We start from the raw sequence: 24,423 nt of genomic DNA on the forward strand, positions 1-24,423 counted from the left end.
TACACAGGTTTTCAAACGTTATTGCCTACATGCATGGTTGAATCATTAATCAAGTGATCAATATAAATGTTTTTGAAGGACCACCTTTAGCATGCGACTCCTTTTATAAGAGACGGCTCAGTTCATGTCAAGACCTGGATATCACTCATCATCATGGATCTGAACATTAGCCCCTGTTGGAAACAGCTCCTTCTGTTCTCTCTCCTTCTTGTCTGTGTCAATGGACAAATGGCAGGGCCGTAAGTAGTGCTTCTATAAAATTTTTATATATAAATCATCTTGATGCCTTTTCTCATTTAAAAAAGGGCCAACTAAATCAACACATTAACTTTGATGTTTTGCAATAAAATCCATTTCAGAAAAAAAAAAAAATCATGCTACTCAAAATGATTGAATGCTTATCATATCTATACAGATCTTTCATGGTGACGTTTCCTGCAGTGATTGAGTCAGGATCTGAGGCCAGACTGTGTGCAAGTCTTCTCAAGCCCAATGAAAGCCTTGTCATGAACATTTATCTGGTTGATGATAACCAGAGCACTTTACTGCTGCAGGAGAAAGCTGAGGAAGAGTTTCACCGCTGCTTTAACTTCAAGGTCTGCTATCAGCACATTACAATAAATATATTTGTTTCATCATCTAGTTTTTTGAGATAGTCTGTTTGCAGAGGTTGTGAATACATGATAATATTTCTCATCAGGCTCCTCTGATAGAAGCAGAATCTGTTCAGAAAATGAAGGTAGAACTTCAAGGACAGTCTTTAAAGATGTCTGAAGAGAGAAAAGTCATGTTCAGACCTTACCATCCTCTGACCTTTATCCAGACTGATAAACCCATCTATATTCCAGGACAGACAGGTGAGCTGTGAATTGTTCAAAGTAAAAAAAAAAATGTGAATGCTGATGTCATCATACGCCCTGCTTGACAAAGTGTCAAATGTGTACAGTGTAAAACGATGAAGTGCTCATAAAAAAAAGGTGCCCAATCACATGCCTCTTTATTTACGAGCTTCGGGCAGTCACAGATATACCGTGCATTGTTTAAACAGTCGTTTTAGCTTTTGAAATAAAAGATGTCAAATGTTGATGGAAAACACGCAGGAAGAGTGTGTTTTATTCTTATCTTTTTAGTCACCATAAACGTCCATCCAGGAAAAACCTGATAGTACAGTCTGCAATAAAACGAGGATGTGCAGAGCGGGAGCCGTTGTGTAAACAGGTCGTCATGCTAGTGTATTCTTGCAGTCAATGACACTGACTCCACAAATATGCAAATAGAACATTAAACTCAGGACTTAGAAATGCACAGTGTGAAACGTAAGATAATGAATATAATCTTGAGTGAATCATGAGCATCGAAACATTTTAAGCAAGATCAACCAAGACTCTATTCAGGACAAACTGGATGGTGCAATCAGGATTAGCAGGCCATTAGATCTGAAATATTGGTTATCACAATAAAAAACATTATAATTATGTTTGTCACACATTTTTGTTTTTCACAGTGAATTTTAGAGTTGTTACCATGGATAAAAACTTTTCACCGCTTGATCAGCAGGTCGTGTTTTATTTATCTCTTCTTTATTTTTAAATATGTTCAACACAAACATGTTGGCTTTTAGTCATGTAAGTTTTACCAATTATTTAATTACACTTTGCTTTTCTTACAGTATAGTAGAGTGATACTTGAGGTAAGAACACAAAACCTCCTTCTGTATTCATGACAAGCACAACACTGACTTTTATTTTTGTAGTTATTGTGTTTTCCGTAATTATCAATGTTGGCAAATATTTTAACACTGTTGTGGGTTGTTTTTCTTTTTTGCGGGTTTAAGTGACACCAATACCTGACATAAAATACACATTTTTGGCATGTGAATTTAAACCAACCAAAAATCTTTATTTTATTTAAAAAAAAATATATTATAATAATTTTAGTTTTATTGTGAAAACCTGGCAACCTTTTTTGGGCAGAATATGTGTAGTTGGCTGTTACTAACTTCACTTTGTGTTTGGTATTAAATAGGACAGTAAAGGTAACAGAATTGCTCAATGGACAAATGTTTCTTCAACAAGGTGGATTTTGCAGCGTTCTTATGAATTAAACCCGGAAGGCTGTCAAGGCATGTACAAACTGAAGGCTTACATTCGTGACAGGATGATATCACATGATTTTGAGGTGAAAAAATATGGTAAGTCATAACAAATTATTTGCAGTATTTGCATGGGACAAGTTTCATAAAAAAATGAGTAGAACTTTATTTTACAGTCCTGTTCCTCATGTACATACTATGTACTTATTATAGTAATTACAATAACTATGTAACAACTAGGTTCTAACCCTGAACCTACCCCTAAACCTAACCCTACCTTGTATTACCAGAACTTTCTTAGATAAATACACTGTAAGTACACTATAAGTACATATTATTACACGTACTGTAAAATAAAGTGCAACCAAAAAATCATAATGCGATTAATAATAACTATAACTTTCATCCTCTGTAGTTTTGCCTAAGTTTGAAGTTATTGTGACGGCACCGAAGACAGTGAGTATAGATGATGAGTCAATGTCAGTTGAAGTTTGTGGAAAGTAAGTAGGATCTTAACTTAAACTTATTAAAAGCATAAAGTCCATCTTTGACTTGTACATGTTTTACAGATACACATACGGGCAGCCTTTATCTGGTAAATCATGGGTGAAAGTGTGTCGTGATATTCCACACTACTCTTACTGGGGTGATAAACACAGTCCAATATGTGTGAATGAAACCACTGAGGTTTGTCAGTGCAGTACCAAAAGTGGCATGTGGCATATATTTCCTAAATCCAGATTATTAAATTACTCTAATGTATTGTGTTTATGTTCATTAATTTCCATTAGATGAAAAGGACAGGCTGTGCCATCCATACCTTAGATATATCTGCCTTTTTAAACTCCACATATGAGAATCAGCTGGAAAATTCTCTTCATGTTGAAGCAACAGTCACAGAAGAAGGAACAGGTGAACTATTAATTACTGAAATGAGTTTTAAAACTGATGTCATCAAAATGCAAGTTTCACACTGACCATATATTTGTATTTCACAGAGATCACCATGACAAAATCTGAAACTATTTCTCTCACTTATGAAATCGGCAAATGCACATTTACTGACCTGCCCAAAACATATGAACATGGATCAGTTATAGAAGGAAAAGTAAGTGTAAAATCAGGTTGTCTCAGTTTAACAGCATTGATTGATATGTACAGAATCATTTATTCCTTTAAAATCTTACTTTTAACAGATCAAACTCTCAAATTTCAAAGGCGCACCAATACAAAACATAGTAGTTTATCTTTTGGAGGGATCCTGGTCCTCAAAACTGCTCCTAAATCTCACTACAGACAGCGATGGACTGGCCAGCTTCTCTCTTAATACATCTAGTCTTCCTAAAGAAGACATTACTCTGATGGTATGACAGTTGCTGCTCATCCAACAAGTGTTTGATCAGTTAATGTTTTCATTACATGAAAATATTGGCACATTTTTTTTTCTTTTTTCCAGGCGAGTGTGTATCCAAAGTTTCATTATCATTATCATTATTATTACAAAACACCATACTTCTCTAAGGACAGAAAAACAGTTAATCTTTTCCAGTCTGTCACTCCATACACCCCATCATTAAGTGAACTGATTATAGAAAACATTGAGCAACCATTAAAGTGTAATGCTGAGTTTACAGTGACCATCAAGTATTATTTTATTGGAGAGACTGCTAAAGACTTCAAAACTGACATTGTCTATATGGTGAGAATGTGCAGAATGTACACTGATACACTGATGAATTCATTGTTTGTTAACAGTATTAACTGGCTGCACTGGTCAGTTTGTCATTGGAGTGTCATCTGTCTGTTTCAGGTCTTGTCCAGAGGAGTGATCGTTCATCATGGATATGAGAAGGTTGAAGTCAAGTTTTCTAATGGAGCAGCAAGTGGCACAATGTCATTCAAACTGTCTGTTGGTGCAGATCTAGCTCCTGCAGTGCAGATTCTGGTCTACTGTGTTCTGCCCAGTGAAAATGTTGTTGCTCGTAGCACAAAATTTGACATTGAAAAGTGTTTCAAAAACAAGGTATGAAAAAAAAAAAGAAAAAGAAATCCTATCTGCCCATTTACACAATCACGGTCATTCTGATTTAATACTGAAATGACTCACCCTACTGTTGTCGTCACAGGTTTCTCTGCAGTTTTCTCCCTCTAGAGCAGTTCCTGGTGAGAAAAACACTCTCCATCTCTCAGCTCAACCTGGTTCACTGTGCGGCCTCAGTGCTGTAGATCAGAGCGTCCTGATCCTGGAGTCAGGAAAACGTCTGGATATTGAAAAGGTATAAAGGCTTTAAGATGCTAGTTACTACTACGTTCATCATTATTGTTTAAGGTGACATGGGTGTTAAAAGAATAGTTCACCCAAAAATGAAAATATATGTAGTGTACTGGCTCTTCCAAACCTCATAATGACAGTAAATGAGTGTTAAAATTTTGACGTAAAATAAAGTGCATCCATTTCATCATAAAAAGTACTCCACATGGCTCCGGGGGGTTAATAAAAGCCTTCTGAAGCAAATCGATGCATTTGTATTAGCAAAATATCCATATTTACAACTTTATAAACCATAATCTCTAGCATCCGCTGTCAAACATGTCTTTACGAAAGAGTGGCATTTTAGCAGATGTTGTAGGATGTAGGTAAACGCAGAACGTGCAAGCACAGAGGAGAGAGCAAAACAAAACACTGATCACAAATTAGAAGATGGAGGATTTAGATATAAGCCAAGAGATTACTTTCTTTTGCTATAATTAAAAACTAGACTAGCAGAGAGACTAGCATATTCTGAAACGCCACTCTCTCGTGAACGTGTACAACAGTTAGCAGACTCTAAAGATGATGGTTATTTATTGTGACTGTGCTCTCATCACAGATCTTCAATATGCTGCCAGTACAATCAGTATCAGATTATCCTTACAGCGTTGAAGATAAGAGGGAGTGTCTGGGATGGCAGGCTGTGAGTCTCCATCGAGCTGTACTGACACACAAAGCCTATGAATCCTTAAAGGTAACAAATGGATTAATATGTGTAACTGCAGTAGATTAGGTGAGTAACTACATGCATAAATATATCAATGCACATGCTTAAAATTCCTCTTAGTTTATATATATATATATAGTATATTTTTTATTTATTTTTTTTACTTCTGTTACATGTGGTTCATCATTGCTGTTGGATAGAGTGTGGGTCTGAAAATGGCAACAAATTTGGCTGTGAGAGTCTCTCTGTGTCCAGTATATATATTATATATAACTTCAGGTAATATTTGTTATATATGTATGAGTTCATTCAGACATCCATTTGCTATCAATAATTTAATATGACTGGAATTCACCACTATTAACCAATTTTTCACTGCAAAAGCACATATGTATGACTCTTTATTTGTTTTGAGATTATGGTGACAGTTGTCTGATCTGTAAAATCAGAGGTTTTCAAAATTTGTGACATCAAAGAACTGCTCGAAAGAGCTGCACCACCCAAAATGTAAAGGACAATTTATTCTGTGAGAAAAGTGTAAATGTATGAAGATAACATGTTAAAGTTTAGTTTACTGGCTTTTATATTCTTATTTTACTTATTATTATTATACTTTGGATTATGTTGACAGTGTATCGGTTTCTTCACACTATTTGATATGTTAGATTTACAAAGTTCACTTACATTTTTGTTAAATTCAACTTTTTTATGTATAAATTATTAGGCCCCATGATTTAAATTAATAAGCATATAAAAAAAAAACTTGAAATAAATAGTTACAGTATAAACAATACAATATATTGTAGGGTTAATGTTGTGAACACAGAATACAGTTTAGATATTTCAGAAAGTATATAAGATACAAGATACAGAATTGTGATTTTGTACAGTATTTGTCCTGATTCAGGTGTCACATCTTTACCTGTGCTTTATTTCAGTTTATAATGCAGTATCATATGATTCTGAAATGGATTTGAATATGAATGAGGGAGACTCTTCAGTTGAAGTGACAGTTCGTACTGTCTTTCCTGAAACATGGATTTGGCAACTTGCTGCAGTTGGGTTAGTGACAATATTTTTAACTGTCAACATCATTTAATATCATATTAAAACCACAATAACTGTAATGCTTCTCTTGGCACTGCACATCCAATTAGTTTTTGAGAATACATAAATTCACTTGTACATGTCGTACGTCAGACACACTTAATCAACCTAAACATTTAATCACTATCAAACTTAACAGGATACCAGAGACAACTGAACTACAGACATACTAGTGGTGGATACAGCACATTTGGACATGGAGATGAGAATACATGGTAAATATTTGTAACTTTTTACTCTCACTTTTTTCGAAATAGTTACAAAGTTAAAATAGTAAGCAGATAGGTGGTATTTAGTTTCAATATTTTATGTACAGATTTAATCAACTCAAACAACTAATTATATTATTTAATTTAAAACTTTAAAACACCAGGTTGACTGCCTTTGTCCTGAGGTCTTTTGGCAAAGCGCAGAAATACATATTTATTGATCCACAAATTATTCAGAGTGCAAATAAATGGTTAATAAGCAGACGGGATTCAGACGACTGTTTTATCCAACAGGGAAGACTGTTCAACAACAGAATGAAGGTGTGCTATCTCTAAACATCAACACAGAAACAATCTATCTGTAACAAAAATGTTTTACTTAATGTTCCTCTAATATAAACTGCAGGGTGGAGTGAATGATGATGTGACTATAACAGCCTACATTACTGCATCACTACTTGAACTAGAAACTCCAGTAACAGTAAGTTCATCTACAGGAAACACAGTATAAACTCTGAAAATTACGCTCCCAGCTGCTGTTTCTCTGTTTTTGTCTCAGGATCCTGTCGTCAGGAAAGGTTTGTCCTGCTTGATGTCTGTCATTGAGGATGTCAAAAACACTTACACCACTGCTCTGCTCGCCTACACCTTCAGTCTGGCTAAAGACACAGACACTCAACAGCAGCTTTTCAAGAAACTGGAGGATGTTGCTATTTCAGATGGTAAGATATTTGTTTCTGATGACTTTCTGTTGTCCTATATGACTATACTTTTTTATACTGGTGTCTCTTTTGTCCATGTGTCCTAAAGGGTCTCATCTCCACTGGTCTCAGTCTGCTTCTGCTGATGACTCTGATTCTCTGGCAGTGGAGATCAGCTCATATGTGCTGCTAGCTGTTCTCTCTGCTGATTCACTCACTACAGCTGATCTGGGCTTTGCTAACAGGATTGTCAGCTGGTTTGTGAAGCAGCAGAATGCCTATGGAGGATTCTCCTCCACACAGGTGACTCAAACTACTCAAATCAAACACATGATTGCTGAATAATGGGTAAAAGACACATTACTGAACACATTTATTTCTCAGGACACAGTGGTGGCTCTTCAGGCTCTGTCTTTGTACGCCACCAAAGTGTTCAGCGCTGACGGCTCCAGCACAGTGACTGTACAGTCAGCAGCAGACACTCACCACTTTGATGTCAATCAGGACAATAAGTTACTGTACCAGGAGAAGCAGCTGCAGGACGTCCCAGCCAAATACAGCATTGAAGTGAATGGCTCAGCCTGTGTGTCTGTGCAGGTCTGTAGTGCATTCAGCTTCATTGACTCAATCTCTCTCTTTTCTTTCTTAGCATTTTGCTGCTGTTATGTTATGATATGAATCTTTTTTTTATTATTTTTTTTATGTTGACTCTCTCAGGTGGCTCAGTTCTACAACATCCCGACTCCTACTGAAGCTAAAACACTGAGCATTGATGCAAAGATAGAGGGAGATTGCAAAACACTGAGACAAAATTTCCTTCTGAACTTCACTGTCAAGTAAAAACAGATTTTGATTTTTTTTTTATGGCTACTGTTTCTTTTATTATATATAGATACCTCTTTATTGAATGCCTAAAATTATTGACAATCTAAGTTGTAAAATTCTGTTGTAAAATTCTGTAATTGCTTGGATAAAATTTTTATGCATTTGCTAGTTTAAGTGTATAAGTTGTGCTCCTGATTCTTTGTGTTGTTAGCATTAAATCAGGGCAGTATATTTATCTCTTTTAAGATATCATGGTCCCCAGGAGATGACTAACATGCTCATTGTGGATATTAAACTTTTATCAGGATTCACAGCTGACACATCATTGGTGAGTTCAGGTGTATAAAGTTATTTTGCATTAAGACACACATTTTTACTACTGTTTTTTTCATGTCAGCTTTACTTTGCAAGAACTGAAGAATAAAAACACTTAGTCATCATCATCATATTTTCATATTAGTAATTCTATTTTCCCTATAGCTTACAATGTCAATTAGTTCAGAAGTCCTTGCTCAGAAGTATGTGGAGTGGGTTGACACAAAAGAAGACCATGTCATAGTTTATTTAACAGAGGTAAGTAAATAATAACATTTATATAATTAACATGTATTCAGTCATTTCCATGACTGGTACTGTATATGTATTTTTTGTTTATCCTCCTGCAGATTCCAAAACATATTTCTATGAATTACAAAATGCAAATGAAACAGGTTCTTCCAGTGAAGAATCTCAAGCCAGCAGTGGTCAAAGTGTATGATTAATACCAAACAAGTAAGATTTTATTTTAACATTCAGAAAAATGAAAACATTCATTTAATAAATCGTATTACTCGCTATTGTCTAATTAAAGGTCATAGTAACCACTAACAAATGTCACGATTATTTTCATGATAGATGTATTGCACTGTCTAGTAAAATGTTAAGATGTTAATATATATATTGTTAATATCTAATATATCTAATATATATATATATATATATATATATATATACACTGTATATCGGGTTCATATATATTTGAACACTGACACAATTTTCTTAATTTTGGCTCTTTTTGCCACCAGAAATAAATTAAACTGAAACAAACAAGATTTTATTGAAGTGCAGACTTTAAGCTTTCATTCAAGGGGTGAAAAGATATTGTATTTGTTGAGAATCCTTTGCTTAAGCCACCAGAGACTGGGTTTCCTCCTATTTGATGCTTTGCTAGGTGTTTGTTTGTGGGTCTTTATGACTTTAGTTTTGTCTTCAGCAAATGAAAGCATGCTTTATTGGGTTGACATCAGGAGATTGACTTGGCTGTTGCAGAATATTTCACTTTTTACCTTCAAAAACTCCTGGGATGCATTTGCTGTATGTTTTGGATCATCATCCATTTGTAATTTGAAGCACTGCCCAATCAACTTTGCTGCATTTGTCTAAATCTGGGCAGACAGTATATCCCTTTACACTTTAGTATTCTTCTGGCTGCTTCTGTTCTCTTCGTGCATGCTCATGCCAGCACACTGCTCCACCATGTTTCACTGATGATGTTGTTTGCTTTGGATCATGAGCTGTTCCAAGCCTTCTCCATTCTTTTTTTCTTCCTGTTATTCTGGTACAGGTTGTTCTTAATTTCAGCCATCCAAAGGATGCTTTTCCAGAAGTTGGGCTTTTTTGGAAGTGTTATTTTTTATTTTTTTTTCTAGTTTCTAGAAGTCTAATTCTGGCCTTGTTTGCACCTTGTGGTGAGCCCGCTGTATTGATGTGGTGAAGTCTTCTCTTCAAAATGTACCAAACTGTTGATTTGGCCACTCCGAATGTTCCTGCCATCTCTCTGGTGGATTTGTTTTGTTTTGTTTTTGCAGCCTGACAATTGTCTTTCTCACCTGCATGGGGAGCTATTTGTCTGCATGATGGAAATGCAAATGGCACACTTAAAATAATTTACAGACCTTTTACCTGGTTAACTGATGTAGAAATAACTAAGAAATAGTCCACATCTGTCTGTGAAATAGCTTTTAAGTCAACTGTCCAATTACTTAAGCTCCCTTGTAAAAAAGGGGGAGGTACATATTAAAGAGCTGTAATTGCTTAACCTTGACTTCAGTTTACTTTCAATACAATTGCGATGAGAATACCCTTAAATTAAAGTTCAGGAAGTGCACTTTAAGCCCATATTCATTACATAAATGTAACTTGAATATGTTTTGGTCAACAGCTAAAATGATAAAAAAAAGTGTACCTGACTGTAACTACATACATACACTGTTTAATCAAAATCTGTTGCAAATATGCAGGTGAAGATTTGCTTTACTACAGTGAGCCACTGTACAATGATACAGGCCAGAGCCTTATATTAACTTGTGTCTTGATATTACCTTCTTTCTTTAGGTGATCAGTCGGAGGCCGAGTACTCCTTCCACTGTCAATAAGGTCATGCACTTCAGTCCTGCAGCTCAAAGTATAATGACACAGAATACAAAATGTCTTTTTAATACTGTATGAGTAGTTATTCTTAGTGGCATTGTTTTATTTCATTTGTAATTTTTATGTATGCTTTTATATGTGTACTCAGTGGCAGCAGGCCACTCACAATTTTATTTATAATTTGTTCTTATCTTTTAACAGAACTTGTTTGAACCTATTATGGAAAATAAAGATTTTAGAGATTGTTCATGCATAAGGAGTCGGACAACAGCCTGCACTCCACATAGAGATCTTATCTCACCATCATCGAGTGTTGGTGGGGCAATGAGTGCTCTTAAGCATTAAGAGACCCCCATTGTGCCCCAAAAAAACTTTTTTTTTTTCAATAAAGCTATAATAATTGAAACATGAAACTATTGAAAATGAAAATTACGTCAAAAGTGTGGTTTCTGTATTAAATTTAGAGCTGCTTACATATTTCTTTTAATGTGTTTTTACAGCATTTACAGCATTACACACATTAGAACCAATCACACACGATTCTATCGAGTTTATGAACACAATGGCCTATCAGAGGTGTCCAGATTAGTCATTGCTGAAATCTCAGTTTTGTTCAGTGCGCGCATCCTAAATTCAAATTCATCATAAGCAACAAAGTGCACGTGTATGACCTATATAAGTTATATAGGACATACAATATATTAATTTACAGTGTGGACAGCTTCATTGATTATAACAGGAATTTTTAGTGCTTAAACTCTAGCTAAACTGAAATTTGGAATATTCTTTAATGTGAATGTTCTTTGCTCACTTTCTCTATAATTTACCTGTGTTAATTAAATATATTTAGTTTTTACCATAGAATGTTTGTATTGAGTTATGATCACTTTAAATAAAAAATCAGTTGTATATAATATTTAAAAATAAATTACATCGTTTAAAAAAATACCTTCTATTAACTAAATCAAATCAATAATAGCTCATTCAAATTCTCTGATTGGGCCTGTCCAAATACCCACACTTATGATCCGCTCTTTAACTAAGCTACAAGAATACTTTTTGTACACACCAATAACAGATTTATTGTACAATTCTACTCCTCCAAATTACATATTCCGAAATTATCAAAGAGTACCATGACACATGCACGTGCAGTTCCGGTTGTGGCTAGAAAGTGATACAGCTGAAACAGGAAGCTAACAATAAATTAAATTTTCAACCCCAATAATTAATATGCTACTATTTCATTTTATTTTTTTAGTCATAATTATGCAAGAGGTTTCAAAAATTACAAATAATAAAAAATATCCAGGGTTGGAATTAGTTTGCAATTTGGATTTTTATAAGATCCCTTGTTTCCTTATAAATGCCATCTCAACTATTTCTGAAGTGCTTCTTGTTGGAAAACAATCTTACCAGAATGGTTTTCTGTTGTAATTGTGTAGGTCCATGTGTTTTCTTTTCTTTTCTTTTTTTTTTTAAGCTGTTAAATTATTAAGCAGTGACTTATGTAGGGTTTTTTCTTTGTGTTTTATGAGGTGCGCTGGGCATATATTTTTAATTCCTGATTTGTTCCCTGACATGATGCTTGTTGCAAAGCAAAAGTAAAATTTTTGTAAAATAAAACACTTCTTTTACAAAGAACACCACTTTCACACATGACAAACTGAAGCAGCTCCTGCATAGATTGCAATATCCATTCTCATGGACAGCACCTGGTAACATCACACATAAGAAGGTATGGTTTGTGGGAAACACGTAACATCCAAAGGTATAGTTTGTGGGAAAATGCCTAAAAATGGTATACCTTTTTTAAGATATACCTTAAGAGTCTTCGGGAAATACACATCAGTGATATAATGTATCGTGACAGGTTTTTGTCTTCAATTTTCTCCAAAAACTCTAAAGTAAAGCCCAGTGAAAGTTGACACGAACAGAGTCATGGTCTTCTGGAAGAACATTTTATTTAAAGTTTCATGTTAACTCTGAATTAATTTTTTAAATGGCTGTTTAAATATCAAGAAATGCTCAATATGCATTTTGTCAGACTTTGAATAAAAAAAAAAAATCTAAATTCTACAGTAAAACCCAGTGAAAGTTGACACAGATTCTTGTGTGTCCTGAAGAATAATTTGTTGAAATTGTTATGTTAATTCTTAAGAAATGTTAAAAATGCATGTAGAAAAAGCAGGAAATAACCAGTGTTATGTATCTTAACACTTTATTTTTCTCCAAAACTGTCACGGTTGGTAAACCTTGATCTCTGGGTGTTTGCACTTTGTGGTGAAGTCTGTTGTGCTTCGCGTCTGCACTGATTAATTTGTGGGCGTCATCACGAAACCATATCCTTTTTTCTCATGGACTCACCTGTTGCTTCCATTGTGTTAGGTCACCTCTGGTTAACCAAACATAATCCACAAATGGAATAGGGTTCTAACACTGTCACATTGTGGAGTGAAAGTTGTCATGAGTCTTGTCTGGTTTCTGCTTGTCCTGTTGTCCCTGTTTCTGTCTTTCAGAAGGAGAACATGGTTTTCCCAAACGTGCCCATAGAGTATCTGGACCTGAAGGAAGTGTTCAGTAAGTCCCGTGCTGCTTCTCTTCCTCCACATCGTCCTTACGACTGTGCTATAGATTTAGTGTCAGGTAAGTCTCCGCCTAAGGGCAAGTTATACTCTCTGTCTATTCCTGAGAGGGAGGCCATGGAGAAATACATTTCTGATTCCTTAACCTCTGGGTTCATCCGTCCTTCCTCTTCTCCAGCATGGACGGGATTCTTTTTTGTGGGTAAGAAGGATGGTTCCCTGCGACCTTGCATTGATTACCGAGAGCTGAACAACATCATGATAAAGAACACCTATCCTTTACCACTCATGTCTTCAGCTTTCGAGAGGTTGCAGGGAGCATCCATATTCACAAAACTGGATTTACTTAATGCTTATCATTTGGTCCGCATCAGGAAGGGGGATGAATGGAAAACCGCCTTTAACACCCCTAGAGGGCACTTTGAATACTTAGTGATGCCGTTCAGGCTCTCCAACTCGCCCGGGGTTTTCCAAGCACTCATTAATGACGTGTTGAGAGATATGGTAGATCAGTTTATATATGTTTACCTGGATGACATACTGATTTTCTCTTCATCTCTCCAGGAAGGGCTGGTGGCACAGGTGTCCTAGCTCACCCAGCAGATCCATCAGCTCACATCTCCCACTGTGCCCATTGCACCGCCTGCGCCGTCCGTCCCCCGGGAGACCCCCCCAGGACCACTTCCGGTCAGAGCCGTGACTTCCGGTGCCTGAAAACTATTCTGGTGAGCCAGCATTTTGCAAAACTTTCTTAACCAAGTGTTCAATGCATTTCGCTCTACAGCCCCGCACCTTCGCCACCGAGGAATCAAAGGTGGCATTCACCCTCACGTTACTGTACAGGAACACGTTCAACATGTCAGACGAGTGCTCCAGAGGTTACTTGAGAATGGGCTTTATGTCAAGGCGGAGAAATGCGTATTCCATGCACAGTCTGTTCCCTTCCTAGGATATATCGTCTCGTCTGAGGGAATACGTATGGACCCTGACAAGGTTAAGGCTGTAATAGATTGGCCATCCCCAGATTCCTGTAAGGCCCTACAGCGGTTTCTGGGGTTCGCCAATTTCTATCGGCGTTTCATTTGCAATTTCAGCCAACTAGCCTCACCTCTGACAGCCTTGACCTCCCCCAGTGCTCCGTTCAGGTGGGCGTTCGCTAGCCTCAAGAGCCGCTTCATTTCGGCTCCCATCCTTGTGGCCCCTGATCCCACACGGCAGTTCGTGGTGGAGGTCAACTCGTCAGAGGTGGCGGTAGGAGCAGTGTTGTCCCAACGTGCTGCTTCGGACGATAAGGTACATCCTTGCGCCTTTTTCTATCATCGACTATCTCCTGCCAAATGTAATTATGACATTGGCAATAGAGAGTTGTTGGCCATCAAATTAGCATTAGAGGAGTGGCGTCACTGGTTGGAAGGTTCAGGGGTTCCTTTTATTGTTTGGACCGATCATAAGAATTTAGAGTACATAAGAACTGCCAAAAGACTCAATTCCAGGCAGGTTCGGTGGGCACTTTTTTTCGGTCGTTTTGAGTTTACTTCAAAGAGTTTACTTTGGTACACCCGGGTTCCAAGAATGTCTAACCCGACTCTTTATCACGCCATTTTGATCCCTCCGCCCGCCCGGTGACTCCCGAGTGTATTTTACCTGAGAAGTTAGTGGTCTCAGCACTCGTATGGGAGGTCGAGTTGAAGGTCAAGACGGCCTTACAAGGGGTAATGCCTCCGTCCAGTTGTCCACCGAACCGTTTATTTGTGCCGGAGGAGTTAAGGTCCGAGGTTGTCCAGTGGGGTCATTGTTCTAATGCCACCCAGGGATAAGTAGAATTAATGGGTTGGTTAGACAACGATTCTGGTGGGCACGTATGGCTTGTAAAATCCGCGAGTTCCCTGTCCCTTCGAGACCCTGGTCCCACATCGCTCTAGAGTTTGTTACCACCCTCCCGCCCTCTAATGGCATGACGGTCGTTTTGACCGTAGTGGACCGGTTCTCGAAGGCGGCACATTTCATTCCCTTGCCCAAATTACTTACAGCCAAGGAGACAGCGGTCACTGTCCTAGATCACATCTTTCGGCTTCACATGGCCTCCCGGTAGACGTGGTTTCTGACAGGGGATCTCATCCCCAAAGTAACGGACAGTCTGAGCGAGCCAACAAAGATTTATAGAGGACGTTGCGATGTTTGGTCTCCAAGAATCCTTCTTCCTGGAGTCAACAACTCTCTATGGTGGAGTACGCCCACAATTCTTTGCCAGTGTCAGCTACGGGCCTTTCTCCGTTTCAGTGTAGTGTAGGGTACCAGCCACCAGTCTTTCCCAGTCTGGAATCTGAAGTCACGGTCCCCTCTGCTCACGCGTTTGTCCAGAGGTGCCACCGCACCTGGACCAGAGCCCGCGAGACTCTGCTCCGGATGAGGGAGCGCACTAAGGCTAAGGCCGATTGCCACCGGTCAAAGCCTCCTGTTTACATCATGGGTCAAAAGGTGTGGCTTTCTACTAGTAACATTCCTCTGCGTTCCGTTTCTAATAAATTAGCTCCCAAATTTATTGGCCCATTTACTATCACCAAGATCATTAGTCCGGTGACAGTCCACCTCAAACTACCTCCTGCGTACAAGAGGATACACCCCGCCTTTTATGCGTCCAAAATTAAACCCATGTTCTATGCACATATTAATCCGCCTACTCCGGTTCCCCCACTGCCACGTCTCGTAGATGAGGAACCGACTTATTTGGTAAATCATATTCTGGACTCGAGACGGAGGGGATGAGGATTCCAGTACCTGGTGGACTGGGAAGGTTACAGTCCGGAGGAGAGGAGTTGGGTACCTGCTAGGGACATATTGGATCACTCCCTTATTGATGACTACAATCAGCAGGTAGGCCCTTCAGGAAACTCCAAGAGGAGTTCTTAGAGGAGGGGGTACTGAAGTCTGTGTGTTTCACGTGTGCACTGATTAATTTGTGGGCGTCTCCGTTAATTGTCATCAGCAACAGCTGTCACTCATTACTCATCTCCTATATATTGGCTTGTCTCACGTCTTGTGTTTGTGAGATCGTTGTCAAATGTAATTTACCCTGTTTGTCGTCTTCAGTGTAGTCTGCATTGGATGTCTGTATTTTCCCAGAATCTCATCTACTCTACGCACTTCCGCTCAGCTACAAACACTTACCTTCGGCTCTATTCCCTGCAGTTCCTGTGCCATCCTCTCCTGCTGCCATCTCATCGCCGATTCCTCACCTCCTCACCACCATCTTGGATTATCGTCTTCCCAGCCTCATTGTTCCCTCGTGTTTGTTTACTTTCATTAAAAACTGTTAACTCACATTTGTTTCCAGCCTTTCCTTCACCCCACCATCACAAAAACTACACAGTAAACTGTATATTTTATAATATGCAATATTAATATGCTTTTTTAAATATTTTTTTCTTGTTTCGGGGCACATTTAATCAATATCTGCTGAAATATTGGTCTTCCTCAGCTTTTTGGCAACTTCATGTATCCATACCCTAATTTAACAAATAGGCATTCAAAACATGTCGGCGGTGGCAACAGTAAGAATAAAAGTTATGCCCTGAGATTTTCCTCTGAAATGCAACTAACACCTCAAAAATGCAGAACATGCCTCTGGTTCCACAGCAACCAAAGACAAATTGTCTGATAACACTATTTTTATGTCTCAAAGGAATGCGGGCAAAGCTAATCTTACTCAAGTGTCTCTAAAACAGATTAATTTATAGGAAAACCTTTCTTTGAATGAAAACACATATGCCGCGCTCCCACTGAAATTACCCAGAACAATCGGACCAGGAACTTTGTGGCCTAATGGTTAGGGAGTCGGACTCACAATCGAAGGGTTGTGAGTTCGAGTCTCGGGCCGGCAGAAATTGTGAGTGGGGGGACTGCATGTACAGTTCTCTCTCCACCCTCAATACCATGACTTAGGTGCCCTTGAGCAAGGCACCGAACCCCCAACTGCTCCCCGGGCGCCGCAGCATAAATGGATGCCCACTGCTCCGGGTGTGTGTTCACAGTGTGTGTGTGTGTGTGTGTTCACTGCTCTGTGTGTGTGCACTTCGGATGGGTTAAATGCAGAGCACGAGTTCTGAGTATGGGTCACCATACTTGGCTGAATGTCACGTCGCTTTCGCTTTCACTTTAGACAGATATATGAGCACTGAATATACTGGATATGTGATTCTCCAAAATCTGCTAAACATATTTTAAAATAGGTTCTGTCTTTATAAGTAAACCACAGATTTGGGTTTTGAACAACAATATTCTTGCCTGAAATACTTTTAAAACTATTCATTTCATGACACAATAACAGTAATATTTTGAAAATGATCCGAATAAATGGTGGTTGAAATCACAATGCTGCGTGAACTATAGCTCCCGTAAGCTCTGGACCTTTGAAAAAGTACTACCTCGCAAGCAGGGACTTTCTGAGGGGGATTTTTTTTTTTTTTTTTTACCAGGAACTTTTTTTTTTTTTTTTACCAGGTACCAGCCCATAGTCCCTAGTTCCTGGGTAAAGTTCCAGCAGTGGAAACGCAGCTATATACTTCAGGTCATTGTGTACTGTATGTTGTTACTCTTCTTGTATGTTGTCTTTTTGTATTGTAAACCGTTTTATGCATGCCTATGATAGAACCACTTGTTCATGTTATCTTATATGTAATCTTTCCATGCTTAATATCTATGGATTTGTCTTTTGATGATCTAAACAAAATTTATATTATATGTATGTACATAGACAAAATATTAAAGTTCTAAGAAGCTTTAGTAATTTAGCATTAACACTCAATAGAGTTCCATATAAATTTTCAGCCAAAGGGCCGTAAAACTAGTATCTCCAACCTCCTGGTTGGAATTTCAGCCTTTCTCACTGGACAAGCCAATCTTCTCACATCTTAAAATGCTTACGCACAGTTCCGCCCATCTTCTTCTTCTTCTGCTAAGTTTTCTCTCTTAGCCTTTTTTTTCACTTTCCACTGGGAAGAAATGATTACCATCAAGTCAGAACATCTTTGGAATTCATCACTCTTCAAACCCAAAAGAACATGATCACAAGTCCAAAAACCTTAAGGCTATCAAGACTTTCATCTTAGACTGCATCCAGACACTTGTCAACAACCAAGGCAATGCAAGTATCATACATTTAACTATACGAAACTTTCCCCCTTTTTCCTGACGTTAATTTGTTAATTTGTAAATTATATGGCTCTAGCCTCCGGTCTCACTTGCTTCCAGCTATTTTTAGATGACATTGACAATTGATGTGTCCTGTCATATTATTTTTATCTGTTATCTTAATTAAAAACACCTTTTACTGCAGTTTTACTGTTTACTGCACGTTGTTATTCTCCTCTTTATTTTCCTATAGCGGATAATGAAATGGAAGTCTCACCCATAGGCTTACTTCCATGCTGAAGAAAAGGTGGATAGACCCCATTATAAACAGCGATAATGGTTTTACTCAGGTGGTTAACTGACTCTTTCCATGAATGCATTCTCTGATTTTTCTAATGGCTTCATTCATCCACTTTACTCTCCTCTTGCATTTACGCATGAGTGTATATACAGGTAATTCTCAATAAATTAGAACATCATGGAAAAGTTAATTTCTTTCAGTATTTAAAATCAAATGGTGAAACTCATGTAATAAATTCAGTACACACATACTGAAGTTGTTTAAGTCTTTGGTTCTTTTAATTGTGATGATTTGGGCTCACATTTAACCCACCAATTCACTATCTCAAAACAATTTAGAATACTTTATAACACCAATAAAACATTAAGTGAATTGTTGTCCTTCTGGAAAGTATGTTAATTTATTGTACATGTACTCAATACTTGGTAGGGGCTCCTTTTGCTTTAATTACTGCCTCAATTCAGTGTGGCGTGGAGGTGATCAGTTTGTGGCACTACTGAGGTGGTATTGAAACCCAGGTTTCTTTGACAGTGGCTTTCAGCTTATCTGCATTTTTTTGGTCTCTTTTTTCTCATTTTCCTCTTGACAATAACCTCTTGAAAATAACAGTTTGTGTCTCCAATATGCATTAATCCACAAATGAATTAAGCTGTTAACTTTTTTAATGTGGCTGATACTCCCTCTGAGTTCAAACAAACCAATATCCCGGAGTTATTCATGTACTCAAACAGTACACTGACTGAACTGCTGTGAAGAGAGAACTGAAGATGAACACTGAGCCGAGCCAGATAACGAATGAATGATTGACTCGAAGAATGCAGATCATATTTATTTTGCTTTAGCATGAAGCTGCAGTTTCACAATACTTGAATTACATAAGTTATGAGTAACAGTAAAATGCTCCAGCCACTTTTATCTTCATGTCTTTTGCTTGCCATCACAAGCCCACTCTCCTTTGTGTAAGTTTTAGTTTGTTAAAAGCAATGAGTGCAATAGCCTTTTATCTGACACTTTTTCTTTGATATTGAACCACTCCGCCCCTGCCCAGCAGTCAAAGCGGCATTATGTTGCAAAAGTGTGGACTCAGAAGAAGGCTGCAAGGGTCAAGGGTTAATCCAGGTTGTGGCTCACTTGACCACAGTAGTTTTGCGGCACTCTTAAGCCTAAAACAAAAAAACATGTTTCCACAGTATTTTCCATATAAATGTTATCTTAAGCATTTTAGCACTTCCGGTTTTCTCTCAGAGTCAATGTTATTTTTTTTTTGAAAGTGAGTTTGGTTAAATCCCCTAAAATAAGGTCCGTGGTTCACACAAGCTTAAAGCTGCAGTCGGTAACTTTTGACACTCTAGCGGTTAATAAACAGAACTGCTTGCGTCTTGCGGAAGAACATCGTAGCCGGAACTACTTCTCTCTGTTTATGTCTATGAATATAAACGCTTATTATAGGTGCACCCTAGTGATTCAGGACAAGCTAAAAACACGGTTTGGAAAATGGATTCATGGTGTACTCGCTTATTATATACATTTTGAACACAAACAAAGTTACAGACCGCAGCTCTGATTGGTTGTTTCTTAACGGGAGCGATGTATTTCTGCAAATGGCAATAGGACCACTGGGAGGAGCCAGAGGAGCTTGATTTTTTTCACAGATTATCTGTCTCATATTCTACTGTCAGGACATAATGACAGGTTTAACAAATATGTAAAAAATATATTTTTACAAAAGTTACCTTCTGCAGCTTTAAGATACTTTCACGTTTTATTATATGTCATAAAACACACCAGTTTCACCCCACTCGTTATTTTTAAACTAATACATTTCTTTTAAAAAAAATCAGGTTGCTAATGAGTTGCTAAATGGGACTACAGGCACTGTCAGAGACATATATGGCTGTATCATACACCCGGTGCCAGGCACAATGTGAAGTGTTTTTTTGCTAGTTTCAGCCCGACGCAGTTATCATTTTCATGTCCCGTGTCACGTTGTTTAAATAGCAAATGCATTTGTGCGCTCATGGGCATGCTGGCCTGAAAATGAGGTTTCAGGCGCATTATTAGCGTGTTGCTATTTTGAGGCAACTGAAAATAGACTTGGCTTTAGACCAGGTTTTAGTTAGTCAGTTGCACAGTCTATTTCAGTTTCCTTTTTTTTTTTATTTAAAGAGCGCGTTCGTATCGGGTCCACAACGCATCCACAACCATACACTCTGCTTATTACACACAGACCCACATGGAAAAAAATACTATAGTAATTTATAGTAAATACTGTAGTGTTTTGAACCATTCTATAGTAAAGTACTTGAATTAATTTTGTTGTGGTATTTCTATAGTTGCTGTGGTAATATAACAACTATAGTAATGTAAACAAATTACTTTACTTTTGAAACATTTAAAGCAGGCAGGGTTAATGTTACAGTGGTACTCAACACTGATTACTGTCAGTCCTTCTTCACTTGAATTAAGGTTATAATACTTTAATTGTAAAGTACAACCACCTCAGAACTGGCCTTAAGCAGCTCTTTTAACTTTTTTATTTTACTTTTTAAGGTTAAATACATGTTTAAAATCATAAGATAAAGTTTAATAGCTTTTTTTTATCAAATCTTTGCATAGTCATGACAGGAAACACTGGCATCTAACAATGCATTAAAGAATAATAATAATAATAATTATTATTATTATTATTATTATTATATACATAAACCAAAATAGGAAAAGAAACCGTTATCGAATAAGCATGTGTCCTATTCTGTGTCCTCAACTCCTGAAACATTGGTGTCTCATATTTTAAACATGTATGTATGAGAATATTAAGATGCAACTCCCTTTGTAATCATTAAAATTTTCATAATTAACTGTGATTTAATTCCACATTTTTTTCTAAGTAACTGTAATAGATTACAGTAACATTCATTTCATAATTAAATTAGGTAATTTAGTTACTCCTGTTTGCTGGGGAACACACCATCCAGAAGCGGTGCTCTCATGGGGGCAGGGATAATATGCTCTGAGAATGAAACTACACTCGTGATATAAAACACACAGGTCTGTCAAGAACAATACTTTTAATAAAGACCCATTTTTCTTAGGCTGGGATTTTTTTTTTTTTTTTTTTTTTTTTTTTTAGTATTTTCCAAGCAAATTAAGTGCAAGTTTTTATCATGTGTAAAATTACTGATTAACATGGTGGATAAAAGCGGCTTGTTTATATATACTTGTTATATATATATATATATATATATATATATATATATATATATATATATATATATATATATATATATATATATATATATATATATATACACAATATAAATATATATATATATATATATATATATATACAATATAAATATATATATATATATATATTTATATTTATATTTATATAAAACTTGTTTAGGTGGTAATATCGTGGTGTGCCAGTTTCAATTCTCATATCTGGCACACTGCCTATGTCTTGTCCTCACTCAGTTTAAAGTGCTTCCACACAGCTGAGGTCTTCTGCATTTTTGTTTTCTCTTCCAGATGAACTGTATCATGACGTTCCTGATTTTCCACTGTAATGCTTATAACGCAGCTCTTTGGAATGTAATACAAATGCATAATTTTAATGAGCTGAGGTTTCAGAAACTATATTAGAAGAGGTCAAAGGATTTGCAGATATGAAGAAACATTTACTCTGTGTGGGTGTAGGGGATTCTTGACCCTTGATTTCAGTATCGTTTGTTGACTCTGGAAAGAGCCCTAGGAGTATTTTGTGTATGTGTGTGTGTGTGTGTGGTTTGTTCAGATGATGATGATGTGTATATTTTACCATTTTCTGTAGAGTGTTTTTGATAAAAACAATATAAAATAAAATCTAAAAATAAATAAAAATGTTCTCGTATAATGGCAGCATAAATTCATTATAAACTTTGAGTTGTTAAACCGTCAGATGTTTTGTAAATATCTATATAAATATTTATTACATAATGTGTCATTTATATTTTACTGCATAAATAATTATTTTAATATTTACTGTAGCACAGATGTATTTTTCAGGTTTTAGTAGTGCTTATATTGCACAGGTTTTCAAACGTTATTGCCTACATGCATGGTTGAATCATTAATCAAGTGATCAATATAAATGTTTTTGAAGGACCACCTTTAGCATGCGACTCCTTTTATAAGAGACGGCTCAGTTTATGTCAAGACCTGGATATCACTCATCATCATGGATCTGAACATTAGCCCCTGTTGGAAACAGCTCCTTCTGTTCTCTCTCCTTCTTGTCTGTGTCAATGGACAAATGGCAGGGCCGTAAGTATTGCTTCTATAAAATTTTTATATATAAATCATCTTGATGCTTTTTCTCATTTAAAAAAGGGCCAACTAAATCAACACATTAACTTTGATGTTTTGCAATAAAATCCATTTCAGAAAAAAAAAATCATACTACTCAAAATGATTGAATGCTTATCATATCTATACAGATCTTTCATGGTGACGTTTCCTGCAGTGATTGAGTCAGGATCTGAGGCCAGACTGTGTGCAAGTCTTCTCAAGCCCAATGAAAGCCTTGTCATAAACATTTATCTGGTTGATGGTAACCAGAGCACTTTACTGCTGCAGGAGAAAGCTGAGGAAGAGTTTCACCGCTGCTTTAACTTCAAGGTCTGCTATCAGCACATTACAATAAATATATTTGTTTCATCATCTAGTTTTTTGAGATAGTCTGTTTGCAGAGGTTGTGAATACATGATAATATTTCTCATCAGGCTCCTCTGATAGAAGCAGAATCTGTTCAGAAAATGAAGGTAGAACTTCAAGGAGAGTCTTTAAAGATGTCTGAAGAGAGAAAAGTCATGTTCAGACCTTACCATCCTCTGACCTTTATCCAGACTGATAAACCCATCTATATTCCAGGACAGACAGGTGAGCTGTGAATTGTTCAAAGTAAAAAAAAAAAAAATGTGAATGCTGATGTCATCATACGCCCTGCTTGACAAAGTGTCAAATGTGTACAGTGTAAAACGATGCAGTGCTTATAAAAAAAGGTTCCCAATCACGTGCCTCTTTATTTACGAGCTTCGGGCAGTCACAGATATACCGTGCATTGTATAAACAGTCATTTCAGCTTTTGAAATAAAAAATGTCAAATGTTGATGGAAAACACGCAGGAAGAGTGTGCTTTATTCTTATCTTTTTAGTCACCATAAACGTCCATCCAGGAAAACCTGATAGTACAGTCTGCAATAAAACGAGGATGTGCAGAGCGGGAGCCGTTGTGTAAACAGGTCGTCATGCTAGTGTATTCTTGCAGTCAATGACACTGACTCCACAAATAAACAGTGTGAAACGTAAGATAATGAATATAATCTTGAGTGAATCATGAGCATCGAAACATTTAAAGCAAGATAAACCAAGACTCTATTCAGGACAAACTGGATGGTGCAATCAGGATTAGCAGGCCATTAGATCTGAAATATTGGTTATCACAATAAAAACATTATAATTATGTTTGTCACACATTTTTGTTTTCACAGTGAATTTTAGAGTTGTTACCATGGATAAAAACTTTTCACCGCTTGATCAGCAGGTTGTGATTTATTTATCTCTTCTTTATTTTTAAATATGTAACACACAAACATGTTGGCTTTTAGTCATGTAAGTTTTACAAATTATTTAATTACACTTTGCTTTTCTTACAGTATAGTAGAGTGATACTTGAGGTAAGAACACAAACCTTCTGTATTCATGACAAGCACAACACTGACTTTTATTTTTGCAGTTATTGTGTTTTCAGTAATTATCAATGTTGCCAAGTATTTTAACACTGTTGTGGGTTGTTTTTCTTTTTTGTGGGTTTAAGTGACACCAATACCTGACATTTATCCCCCGGCATGTGAATTTTACTTTGGGAACACCATAGTATTTTACCCTCTAAAAGTTTTACAGGGGGACCCCCTGAGCTAATTTTGGGCTAGCTTTGATTATCAATTAGGCAAATTGGGCAAATTATTGTGAAAACCTGGCAACCCTGGTAATTATGTATTTCTTATTTTTTGGGCAGAATATGTGTAGTTGGCTGTTACTAACTT

At 37.0% G+C, this 24,423-nt stretch overlaps 2 protein-coding genes across 5 annotated transcripts in view; both read left to right on the forward strand.

Annotated features, from left to right (window-relative positions):
- LOC127973058 (alpha-2-macroglobulin-like) overlaps nt 1-24,423 on the forward strand; it is a 33,202-nt gene that overhangs the window by 167 nt on the left and 8,612 nt on the right. The window contains exons 2-6 of the mRNA XM_052577090.1: nt 22,385-22,642; nt 22,816-22,996; nt 23,101-23,257; nt 23,869-23,921; nt 24,034-24,054. Coding sequence (XP_052433050.1) covers nt 22,557-22,642; nt 22,816-22,996; nt 23,101-23,257; nt 23,869-23,921; nt 24,034-24,054 — 498 coding nt within the window. The 5' untranslated portion in view covers nt 22,385-22,556. The remainder of the gene's footprint in view (nt 1-22,384; nt 22,643-22,815; nt 22,997-23,100; nt 23,258-23,868; nt 23,922-24,033; nt 24,055-24,423) is intronic.
- On the forward strand, nt 82-24,420 carry LOC127972279 (ovostatin). 4 transcript variants are annotated; one of them, XM_052575683.1, is made up of 6 exons: nt 82-239; nt 416-596; nt 701-857; nt 1,505-1,557; nt 1,675-1,690; nt 24,195-24,420. In XM_052575683.1, exons 1-5 carry the CDS (start codon nt 154-156, stop codon nt 1,675-1,677), a joined length of 480 nt encoding a protein of 159 aa, XP_052431643.1. In that variant the 5' UTR covers nt 82-153; the 3' UTR covers nt 1,678-1,690; nt 24,195-24,420. The 4 variants fall into 4 exon arrangements, with proteins under 4 accessions (XP_052431643.1, XP_052431645.1, XP_052431642.1 ...); XM_052575685.1 differs by lacking the exon at nt 24,195-24,420 and adding an exon at nt 1,835-1,852; XM_052575682.1 differs by lacking the exon at nt 24,195-24,420 and adding an exon at nt 2,026-2,153 and having other exon boundaries at nt 83-239.

This window comes from Carassius gibelio, chromosome B15 (assembly GCF_023724105.1).
Source record: "Carassius gibelio isolate Cgi1373 ecotype wild population from Czech Republic chromosome B15, carGib1.2-hapl.c, whole genome shotgun sequence".
Classification (NCBI taxonomy): domain Eukaryota; kingdom Metazoa; phylum Chordata; class Actinopteri; order Cypriniformes; family Cyprinidae; genus Carassius; species Carassius gibelio.

Bases quoted from the DNA above. Each gene is read 5' to 3' on its own strand.
- LOC127972279 (XM_052575681.1), top strand. From the start codon at position 154: ATGGATCTGAACATTAGCCCCTGTTGGAAACAGCTCCTTCTGTTCTCT. The intron at 240-415 runs GTAAGTAGTGCT...ATATCTATACAG, and splicing joins AATGGACAAATGGCAGGGCC to ATCTTTCATGGTGACGTTTC. The intron at 1,558-1,669 runs GTCGTGTTTTAT...CTTTTCTTACAG, and splicing joins TTTCACCGCTTGATCAGCAG to TATAGTAGAGTGATACTTGA.